This window comes from Gobio gobio (genome assembly GCF_949357685.1).
Source record: "Gobio gobio genome assembly, chromosome: 20".
In the NCBI taxonomy this organism is placed as follows: domain Eukaryota; kingdom Metazoa; phylum Chordata; class Actinopteri; order Cypriniformes; family Gobionidae; genus Gobio; species Gobio gobio.
In genome coordinates, this window is record NC_137113.1 from 25,328,472 (window position 1) to 25,340,811 (window position 12,340).

At 33.4% G+C, this 12,340-nt stretch overlaps 1 protein-coding gene across 1 annotated transcript; it reads right to left on the bottom strand.

Moving 5' to 3' along the window:
* Window positions 1-4,319: 4,319 nt before the first annotated feature.
* st6galnac1.1 (ST6 (alpha-N-acetyl-neuraminyl-2,3-beta-galactosyl-1,3)-N-acetylgalactosaminide alpha-2,6-sialyltransferase 1, tandem duplicate 1) lies at window positions 4,320-11,760 on the bottom strand. The gene is made up of 9 exons (XM_079801167.1): window positions 11,621-11,760; window positions 11,266-11,464; window positions 11,016-11,178; window positions 7,851-8,019; window positions 7,559-7,697; window positions 6,661-6,761; window positions 6,353-6,436; window positions 6,149-6,248; window positions 4,320-5,975 (listed from the first exon to the last, which is right to left on the bottom strand). Exons 1-9 carry the CDS (start codon window positions 11,713-11,715, stop codon window positions 5,802-5,804), a joined length of 1,224 nt encoding a protein of 407 aa, XP_079657293.1. The 5' UTR covers window positions 11,716-11,760; the 3' UTR covers window positions 4,320-5,801.
* Between the last annotated feature and the right edge of the window lie 580 nt (window positions 11,761-12,340).

A 12,340-nucleotide genomic window follows, 5' to 3' on the forward strand; every position in this document is an offset into this window, starting at 1 on the left:
GCTACTTGTATACCCTGAAAGTTATTTCCGTTTTTGGAACCGAAAATTGAGGTTTTAAAAATGAAAACTGAACAGAAATATAAGTATAAGAAAAACACTGTTAATGAGAAGATGAGCTCTGGATTCTGGATTGCTGCAGGTTAGTGGGGAAATATATGTATTATTTATTGTAATGCACAGTTGGAAAGAAAATGTGTAAATATAGTAACATTTCAGCAGGTTCAAGATAATTCATATTAACACAGAGAACATGATTTCATTGTTTTAATGAATTGACAGCCATAAAATGTAGTAATAATCTGCATTCTAATACCTGAAGTTTCACTAAAAGCAAATATTGTGCAAATATCCCCTCCAGACATCACATTTGGCCACTATAATGCTAACATGCCAACAACATGTTAATATAGCATATTACAGTACTTTTCCCCTGGGCGATAATGGAAAAAAACATTCAACGACGACCCAACCCCGACAAATATTTACTGGATAAATTGTGATGAATAGATCCGGTTTCACTTTATCCTAAAATAAACACTGGTTTGATGATGCAGTGAATTTGTATGGGCAGATTACAACATAATCAAACTAATAATACAAAGAAGTCTTTTCACAGAAATGTGCAATAGTACTTTGGATAAATCAGCAGATTAAAAAAAAAAACTCTCGCAATAGTCTTTTTAGGTAACACTTTATTTTACAATGTCTTTGTTACACATGTTGCATGCGTTACTGTAGTAATAACTATAAATTATGCATAATCACATGCAGCTATCCCTAAACCAAACCCCAACGCTAACCCTTATAGTAAGTAATATAGTTAATTATTATCACACAGTACTTAAATGCATTATTACACTGTAACACAGATACCTTAAAATAAAGTGCAACCTCTTTTTATTCTTCTCTTCATGTTGTTTGATGATGCAATATTTCCTATATATATTCAGCTTTCATATGTATTATTTATTGTAATGCACAGTTGGAAAGAAAATGTGTAAATATAGTAACATTTCAGCAGGTTCAAGATAATTCATATTAACACAGAGAACATGATTTCATTGTTTTAATGAATTGACAGCCATAAAATGTAGTAATAATCTGCATTCTCATGTAACTCCCGAGAACGCGGAAGTAGTTGTGCAAGTGTCCATTGTATCCCTTTTATTGTTTCTAACTACTAGTTTGTGGTATTAGCTGTGAAGTGGGAGCGAAAGAGTTATTTTATTATCCTTTTTCTCCTATTTTTGGTTAGAGAGGAGAAGTTTAATTTTCATCTTTGTTTTTGTGCAGGCTCAATAAACACCTCAAAACAATGGCACTGTAAGATATGTCAGTACAAGTTGCTTTCAGTTAAAACAGCTCAAATGTCCATAAACTTAAGCCTTGTCTGTGAAACCGGGCAATTTTCTTCTTTTTGCAGTCATTCTTTAGTTGGCATTACTTGATTTGGGTCATGTCTTGTTGCATAACAGTGTCCAGGCCCTATTGTCACAGGGTGTTTTGGTGTTGGTTCATGTTTCATATTTTTAGTTCATCACGTTTACTGTCATGTTTCTAAGTTTGTCTTGTTCTTTCAGCTTCCTGGTTTTGTCATGTGTTTCATTGTCATGTGATTCCCATGCCCTCATGTGTTGTCATTGGCTAATTGTCTCATCACTGTTCACAGGTGTCACTTGTCTTGTCATTAATCTGTGTATTTAAGCCCTCATGTTTGCCGTGTGTCCTTGTCTGTTATTGATGTTGTAACCCGCTGTTTAGGTGAGATTTATGCCAAGCCATGTCTTTGTTCCATGTTTTGATTTAAGATTTATGTTAAGATTCACATTGAATAAAACTGCACTTGGGTCTACAACTTGCCTCGTCAGTGGAATTCCGTTACTTACACCTATATAAACTTTCTTTAATAAAAAAAAAAAAAGAACATTCTCAACTCAAAGCATGATTAATTCATGAAATATATATATATATATATATATATACATATACATATATATACATATACATATACATATATATACATATACATATACATATATATACATATACATATATATACATATACATATATATACATATACATATATATACACATATACATATATATACATATACATATATATACATATACATATACATATACATATATATACATATACATATATACATACATATACATATACATATATACATACATATACATATACATATATATACATATACATATATATACATATACATATATATACATATACATATATATACATATACATATATATACATATACATATATATACATATACATATATATACATATACATATACATACATATACATATACATACATATACATATACATACATATACATATACATACATATACATATACATACATATACATATACATACATATACATATACATACATATACATATACATATATATACATATACATATATATACATATACATATATATACATATACATATATATACATATACATACATATACATATACATATACATATACATATACATATATATATATATATATATACCTCAAATGTGAAATGATACCAATAAGAATTTCAGTTTTACATTTTAACATTAAAGGTGTCATTTCATATATATAATATGATATACAGTGGCCAAAAGGGAGGTCCGACCTATATGAAAACTGGATGGATTCTTCGCACTTTATTCGAACTTCTTATTAAATAATTAAATATTTTGTATGCATGTTGTAAAACTAATGTACACATTCCACGTTTCAATTGTATCATTTGTCAAGACAATGAAACATACTGAATTGTGTGGATGTCATTTTGACTCATTATTCCCAGCTTATACTTCAATAAATCACTATGTGATGGCAAGTGTTAGCTATATAATTAGATGTTTTTAGTAAAAATGGCCAGATAGAAGGAGCTGTACATCTCTGCAACCAAGGAGGATATTGTTGAAATGGCTAAATCTGTGCTGGGTGTAAATGGTCTCAATGTCGCAAATATTTCAAAGCATAGTGAGACCACTGCCATGTAAATTGCTGTGGCTGGACAGCATTTTGACAGGAGGAGGAAAATCGCCAGAATTTGGGGTCCCTAAAACAGCTTCTAAAGACCTGCGATTTCCAACATCCAATTTCATCTTGACCTGTGCCAACGGCTATAAGAGGCCATTGAGAGGTTTACCAGGAAAGTCTAAAAATCTACTCCGAGAAACACTTCACATTTACCAAAGGACATAAGGATCGGGGTATGGAAGATTTGAGCCATGTTCTGCAGTCCGATAAGTCAAAATGTACATCCTATTGGATGGTGTCAGGTATGTTTGCAGGAGAAGGCTGGAGTTTTTTTTATATCAAATGCATCCGTGGCACCATTAAACAGTATATTGGGGACTCATGTCTGCAGCAGGTGTTGGAAGGATCTACACATTTGCTGGCACTTTGAAAATGAATCAATACTTGGGAATCCTGCTGAACAAGTATGGAGGATCTGTTTGGAGACCAAATCTGTATTTTGCAACATGACGATGCCAAACACACCATTGTGCACAGTGAAAGTGTTCATGCTCAGCATTTTGAAATCTTCAAGTGGCCTTCTCAGTCTACTGAACTTAAAGGGATAGTTCACCCAAAAATAATTTACTCACCCTCAAGTTGTTGCAAACCTGTATGAGTTTCTTTGATCTGCTGAACACAAAAATATATTTTGAAGAATGTTTGTAACAAAGCAGATAGAGCAACCATTGACTACCGTAGTATTTTAGTACCATATCTGCTTAGTCTGCTATCTGACATCGAAAACCTTTGTGAAATGATAAACCTGAATTATGACATGTCATGCTGGAGTTTACTTTTCTTGCCAAATTATTTTGTCATTTTAATACCTTAACCAAGTTTAGTGTATCCTTCTTCCCAATATACACTCCTCATATTTTGATAGTCTAATACCTGAAGTTTCACTAAAAGCAAATATTGTGCAAATATCCCCTCCAGACATCACATTTGGCCACTATAATGCTAACATGCCAACAACATGTTAATATAGCATATTACAGTACTTTTCCCCTGGGCGATAATGGAAAAAACATTCAACGACCCAACCCCAACAAATATTTACTGGATAAATTGTGATGAATAGATCTGGTTTCACTTTATCCTAAAATAAACACTGGTTTGATGATGCAGTGAATTTGTATGGGCAGATTACAACATTTTCAAACTAGTAATACAAAGAAGTCTTTTCACAGAAATGTGCAATAGTACTTTGGATAAATCAGCAGATTAAAAAAAAAAACTCTCGCAATAGTCTTTTTAGGTAACACTTTATTTTACAATGTCTTTGTTACACATGTTGCGTTACTGTAGTAATAACTATAAATTATGCATAATCACATCCAGCTATCCCTAAACCAAACCCCAACGCTAACCCTTATAGTAAGTAATATAGTTAATTATTATCACACAGTACTTAAATGCATTATTACACTGTAACACAGATACCTTAAAATAAAGTGCAACCTCTTTTTATTCTTCTCTTCATGTTGTTTGATGATGCAATATTTCCTATAGAATGCAGTTAAAATGTTCTTAAAATTCAAGGTATGAGGCAAAAATACCCCTTTTAGAGTTTTATCCTTTTTTTGAGGAAAATCCTTTATCCCGTTTCGAACTAAACTGCCAGTGTGAAAACGCCCTCACATTTCCATTATAATATAGCCTATAGTATAAGCAATATCTCACGAGTTATGTTTTTCTGTCCAGAATAGCACGGGTGCAAATGCGATAGACTATTGATCTTATACAACAGTTTAATAAAATAAATATGTTAATATTGTTTTTAGACAACATTTAGTCAGTTTTGCTCAGTTTTGCCAACGATAATATAAAGATAAAGCAGAACTGTTTGTCTCCGAGCAATAGCACAATGGCATTTAATTTCTAAATCCGCGCTTTGAACGAATCGGGTGAACCAATGATCCATAAAGAGAATCATTTACATTTACCATTTTCATAAAGATAACAATTTACTTCCCTCCTGAATGAACGAATCTAATTAATGAATGACTCAATTAGACACCTATGGCAGTTTATTATTTAGAGTATAATTTCATATTTCCATATTAATAAAAACAAATATTAAAGGTATAGTTAACCCGAAAATATTTCTTTCCAAAGCGACTTTTTGTCATGTCTATTTGATTTTTTTTACACAATAATGACTTTAAATGGTCTTTTAGGAGTAATTTCTGCAAATTTTATGTGCGATTAATTTGCCGATTAATTGGATTAATTAATCGCCACATTGTGTAATTAATTCGATTTTAAAAAAATAATCGCTTGACAGCCCTAAAAAAATATACTATACAATAGATCTAGATATCAATAAATAACATACTTCTTTAAAGTTGGTCGACATGTTTGTGTACGGCTATTGGTAGCCAAATTTTAGGAAAATATTAATCTAATCTAATAAAGTTGTAAAAAGAGTAATGATTAGTAAAAAATAGATACAATTAAAAAATAGTTTTATACTCAAAATGTTATCAAAGGTAATGAATAATAATTAAAGACTGAACACACACAAACCTGGCCAATTTAAATATTTAAATGTATAAATCAGCTTTCTCCACTTTATGAAAAGTAAACCAAAATTTCAGACGTTTCATTTAGTTTCAATCCATAGCTTTCCAAGACAGATTTTGTCCATCTTGCCCATAAATAACCAACCACCAAGACTCGGAAATGTCTTTTAAATTAACACCTGTTGAAAGAGTCTACCTTCTGGTTTTGATGTGTTAGAGTCTTTGGAAGAGTCTAATAATTCCAGAGTCATGCAGATTCTTCCAGGTTTTTATCTCCAGTCCATAGTCATGGTTAATATAGAAAATGACCCTGGTCTTTTTTAATTTTTCATAATAATAGTTGGAGTACTTATGGTGGTCTTCTGTAATGAATCCATAGGCATCCACCTGATGTTGAGCATAAAGAATTTTCAAGTAATGTTCATAAAGTATTACTAATACAATGCAATTATGATGATATGAACAAAAAAAAAAGTACTTTACAGTTTTTAAAGAGCTACAAATAGCTTGATATTCAAGAATAAGTTGAAGTAATAGAAAAAAAATATGCATTTACTTACAATATCACATGTGTGAATAGCCAAGAACAAAGCAAACGCTCCATTGGTCGGTCTGTACATTGCCCAGTAATTTTTCTGCATTTGTTTGGATGGCATGAATCTTTTTTTTTTAAAGACAAAAGTAAGGGGTCATTCAAAAGAGATAGATTACATTTAGGTTGTTCTTTGACCAAACAAACTGGTCACTATAAACATAAATGTTACCTGTTGCGAATGTATCGAAGAAAATCAGGGTGAAGAACATATAATCGACTCTCATTAAAATTCCCATTGAAATAATCCAGTGGTCTACGGAAGAATAAATGCAAATGTAGTTTTTAAACAAATCAAGAATAATACTTGCCACTTATCATGGAGCCAAACATTGTAAGCTTTAAGATTATTTATTTATATGCTCTCTGGAATACTTCATTCTGATTGGCCAGTCAACTGTGGTGAAAATGAACTGAAAAGACTTCTGTATTAATATTACCGTGTTCATTTTTGCTTATTGGCAGAGCCGGATACTTTACCTCACATTCTTGAATGACCCATTGGCTACTTTTCCCTGCAAAAGGCCTTGGAGCCAATCAAAGTCCCTCTGGCCCTCAGGGATCATTACATATTTGATACCCTGTTGAATAACACCAGTGTCAGTACTATTTGTAAAACATTGTCAGTTTTTAGAGAAAGATTTAACCAGACACAATAGATATATTATAATAATAGAATCAAACACACACACACACACACACACACACACACACAACCGTTCAGCAAGATTTTTTTTTTTACCAAATTAATACTTTTACTCAGCAAGGATGCATTCAATTGATCAAAAGTGACAGTGAATATGTTTATAATACAAAATATTTCTATTTCAGATAAATGCCTTTCTTTTGAACTTTCTATTCATCAAAATCTACCACGTTTCCCCCCAAAAATTGAGCAGAACATCTGTTGTCAACGTTGATAATAATAAGAAATATTTCTTAAGCACCAAATCCCCATTAGAATGATTTCTAAAGGATCACGTGACACTGAAGACTGGAGTAATGATGCTGAAAATTCAGCTTTTCCTTCACAGCAATAAATTACACTTTAATGCATATTAAAATATATATTATTTTTGTATTATTTTGAAATGTAATATGAGTTTTTACTGTATTTTTGTTCAAAGAAATGCAGCCTTGGTGAGCAAAAGAGGCTTCTTCAATAACACAAAAAAATCGTACCGACCCCAAATATTTGAACAGTAGTGTAGTTGCCTGCCACTGAACAAACCAAACTTAGCTTATATAAATAATTCTCAATGAAGAGCACAGTAGCACAGTACACTGAAGTGAGTTACCTACATGAAACACAGAATATTTGCTATATACAAATGACAGTGAATATATTATTTTAGAATTCAGTGTACAAAATACTGACCTCATCTTGTGGAATACTGTGAAAGCCATGTTTTTTTAATGACAGAACAGTGGAATATAAGGAAAAAGCTGTATGTACATAGACTGATGTTCTATTTCCAACATCCTCCTCAAAACCTTGAGTAACAGCTCCATTTACTCTGTTTAAGAATAAACAGTATTACATTACACAGTCATGAGCTCAGAATAAAGAACCGTGTTTTTTGGTAGTGCATTAATAACTTTCACTGAACTTTTTCATTCAATTGTCAAGTCTACCTTAGATATTTTTAGTTTAAAAGTTTCACGCTTACCGAAAAACATAATCATGGGAGTCTATCTCTTTGCCCATCTTTGAGTTATTGAGAATGCCACCAGCGCCCACAACAGCACAGCGGACACAGCCATCCTTTGAACCTTCAGGCACAGGCAGTAATATGGAAGACTTGGGCTTTGGTATCAAATCCACTGCTCTTTTTACCTCTTTAGTGGAAAAAATTAAAATCCATGTACGTAAAGGAATGCAAAGTGCAGGAAAGCATACATGGGGCATCCAAATTCATCCAATATTTTAAGGTTGCAAGTTAAGCTCAATCAACAGTATTTGTGGCATAATGATGATTACAAATCGTCCCTCATTTTTTTCTTTAATACAAAAATGGAGGTTACAGACTAAGAATCAAAGTAAATAGGGCAAATCTTTAGAGAAATTAGAAAAAATGTAAGCTTTATACAAACACATCCGGTAATTCTTCTGTTAAAAACTTTGAACTGTAAAGTTGGACATTAAAAGGTAAATCAGTGACTTTTTTCACACTAAATTCAACACTCCATATTGTTGCTATACTGAATTGAACGTAAATGAAATCGAGGCTGCGAGGGATAGACTTGCATTCTTTACAATGGCAAGCACGGTTCTGGATCATGTAATTTTCACAACTCACAACTTTTAAAACTGCTTTTGACCACTGAAGGTTTTTTTGTAAAGATGTTTCATTAGCTGAACAATCAGTACATTGTTAAACAACAGTACAATCCATTGAACGCACTGTATTCTATCCCTCACAGCCTCATTTTCATCCCTGTCACTGATTAGTGAGATGGTGGTCCGGTGGGTTAAACCATGGAACTGATACGCAGAAGGTTGCTGGTTCGATCCCAGCAGTCAACAGTGTGTCCTTGAGCAAGGCACTTTACTCCATGTTGCTCCAGGGGGATTGTCCCTGTAATAAGGGCACTGTAAGTCGCTTTGGATAAAAGCGTCTGCCAAATGCATAAATGTAAATGTAAATGATTAGGCTAAATATGGCGCTACTCTGACCTAAAGTCCCCTGAAGGTATTGCGACTGACCATACATTTAAAGTGCCCCAATTATGCTATTTTTAAAGTTTCCTAATTTAGATTTTGAGGTCTCCAACAACAGGTTTACATGCATCAAAGGTCAAAAAACCTTTGAAAAAGTCTCATTTTCTCATAATATACATTGCGCATCACCACATGTTCAATGATTCTCAAACGACTCGATGGATCTCCAAATCCCTCCTTTCCACAGATGGCCCAGTCTGTTGTGATTGGTCTACAGCGTACAGCACGTATTTCGGAAACAAACGCCTATTACCATAACTGAACTCCAGCTCCGTCCGGAGGCTTCCTAAAGCTCAGCGATTAATGTACACACTGTAAAGACAGTAACGATGATGTCGATTTTACACCAATCCCAGCGCGATTCCGAATCGATGATGAAGGAAAAACTAGTTATTCAACCCGAACCTTGAGCATGACGTTTCTCAGTGATGCTACTCAGTTTGAGGTACATTATGAGATGTTTTAACTGTAATTCCTCACCATCAGCATTAAAGTGTGCGTCCATCAACAAACTTGTGTGTGTGCGCTTCTAATTTCTTGCGGTGCACATGCGGGAACTGTATCAATAACAGCACATACGTTAGCCGAGTACTAACGTGAATGACTGATGGAACATTAAAGGGTTAGTTCACCTAAAAATGAAAATTCTGTCATTAATTACTTACCCTCATGTCGTTCGACACCCGTCAGACCTCCGTTCATCTTCGGAACAGATATGAAGATATTTTAGTTGAAATCTGATGGCTCTGAAAGGCCTCCATTGGCACAATGGCACGGTTCACTATCAAGACCCTTAAAAGGTACTAAAGACATCGTTACAAAGTCCATCTCACTACAGTGGTTCTAAAATAACTTTATGAATCGGCGATAATAGTTTTTGTGCGCAAAAAAACCCTAAATAACGACTTACATAGTCATGACGATTTCAAAACACGGCATCATGAAGCTTCGAAGCGTTATGAATCAGCGAGTTGATTCAGCGGTTTGAATCGCCAAATTTCAGCAGTTTGGCGGTTTGATACGCGATCCGAATCATGATTCGGCTCGCTGATTCATAACGCTTCGAAGCTTCATGATGCTGTGTTTTGAAATTGTCATCACTATGCAAGTCGTTATTTAGGTTTTTTTTGCGCACAAAAACTATTATCGCCGATTCATAAAGTTATTTTAGAACCACTGTAGTGAGATGGACTTTGTAACAACGTCTTTAGTACCTTTTAAGGGTCTTGATAGTGAACTGTGCCATTGTGCCAATGGATGCCTTTCAGAGCCATCAGATTTCAACTAAAATATCTTCATTTCTGTTCCGAAGATGAACGGAGGTCTTACGGGTGTCCAACGACATGAGGATAAGTAATTAATGACAGAATTTCAAAAAACGATTCGTTTAATTGACTCCGAGTCGACTCTTACTTTTGAGAGACAATAACTTTATATATGGTGCACTTTCAGATTTAAAACTTATATTTTCATTCACTTAGAACTGTTACACACTAGCCTACATGAACGGTACACATTTTCAAAAATCCACACTAGGGGCACTAAGTTGCGAACACCTTTTCTTCCCTATTGAGGCTTATATATGCGTGAAACGGCTTCGCAAATGAGAAAAATGTAGGACGACGAGAGTTGATTTTGACTATTAAGAATGAATTGGATCGTTGGATCAATATTGTTTGCCATTTCTACGATCCCATTGATCATGTTGAGTTGATCGTGAGTTCCCTCCACCCAGTAAACATATCATAAAATAATGATCCTTTATGATAAAATAATCCTTTATAACAAACACTGCAATGTTCCATAGAAATGAAGAATTGTCGATTTTGATTTCATGGGGTTTTCAAAAGAAAAAACAGGACGAGTGGTAATTAGTATTATGCTGTTCATTTGAGCTTAACCTACACTGAACCCAGAATGTTTCTCTAAATAAAGAAAGAGAGCTCAATTTACATTATTTACAATGCCTTTAAAAAAAATCCTAAGACATCAAGCCTATGGTGAAGAAATACTACACGCCTTTCTCAAACACATGCTGGATGTGCTGGAGGCTTTACACACCCATATAACTTGAAAATCTGACAGAAATGTTCTGAAATATGTCATAGATCACCATTGTAATTGTACTCCATGAAGCCAAAAGGATTGTTGAAGTGTGCTAATCGATTCCATTCTGTTATGTTGAGTTGACCTTTGTAAAACCACAGCTGAATGTCATGAAGGACAGCTTCCTTGAACTTGGGATCCTCTGTGTTTTGAATGGACTTCATACAGGTCTACGGAAAAGGTGATTTTTCAAAGGCTCAAAACAAGTGCACAACTGCGCCGTGATGTGAGAATAGTATTTGAAAAGGAGCACTTACGGGTTTTCTTGCTTGATGGTCTCGCAAATAAACATCTTCGAAATCCCACACTGGCAGTTTCGTAAAATTTTTCTTATAAATAACCGGAATAGGTGTGATATTCACTTCTCGCTCAGCAGAGTGAAAAGGTTTTTCAGTTTTGTACAAACTATCATTTCCTCGTAGTGATAAAATCAGTGTAGAAATGATTACAGTTTTGCTAATGAGGAGGAAAATGTCAATTAAAAACAGGAACAAACTTTTTGTGGTAATCCAGACAAACAGTATTAATACGAAGTCATTAGAATATCATAATTACACCGCAAGACAAATATTTTCAAAAGATTCACACTCATCAATACACTGATTTTCTTACCCGTGAAAGTGTTCAGAGATATTTATCCAAAGTACTAGATAGAGCAGCATGCAAGAAGTCAGAATGAGACTAACAACACCCCAGATTTTCTGCATATTTCATGAACAATTTTCACTCATCTTATCAGACTGACTAGTGAAAGACTTCACCGATTGGTAACAGTGTTTTATAATCTACCTATTGAAATTCATTACATCATCAAACCATGTGTTTGTTTTTGGATTACAGCCCGCCCATCCATATGAATAACATGATTACCATAGCCGGCACAGATCTATGAGCAGTGTTTTTAAAAATAAAACCATTAATAAATATAAAAAATATACAATAAGGCAAAAAGTGTTTTTTATTTATAAAAACAAAAATAATATGCATAATTTGCATACATTTCCATTTTGCATACTTGTAATTTAAGCACAGTGTAATTTTGTAAGACGGACAGCTGATAGCTAGAGATACAACCTACATTAAAATTTTACATTATATATTTAATATGGATTTGGTTTGAACTGACAAAATCAAACTGAACGAAAGAAGCTAAAGAATCAAAATCATAAAAAGACTACTGCTAAACTTTTCCAGACTTTTTTGATTCTTCATTACTTATTTTATGTAAGGTAAATAACCAATAAATATGAATAATAATAATAATAATAATTAATAATAATAAATGAATAAATATATACAGTCATAAACAAACCCTTTTTTTCATATTTGGAA

Coding starts and splice junctions, on each gene's coding strand:
- st6galnac1.1 (XM_079801167.1), bottom strand. CDS start 11,715: ATGCAGAAAATCTGGGGTGTTGTTAGTCTCATTCTGACTTCTTGCATG. Junction 8,020..11,015: donor CATGGAGTACAATTACAATG/GTGATCTATGAC, acceptor TTTCCACTAAAG/AGGTAAAAAGAGCAGTGGAT. Junction 6,762..7,558: donor ACAGTATTCCACAAGATGAG/GTCAGTATTTTG, acceptor GTTATTCAACAG/GGTATCAAATATGTAATGAT.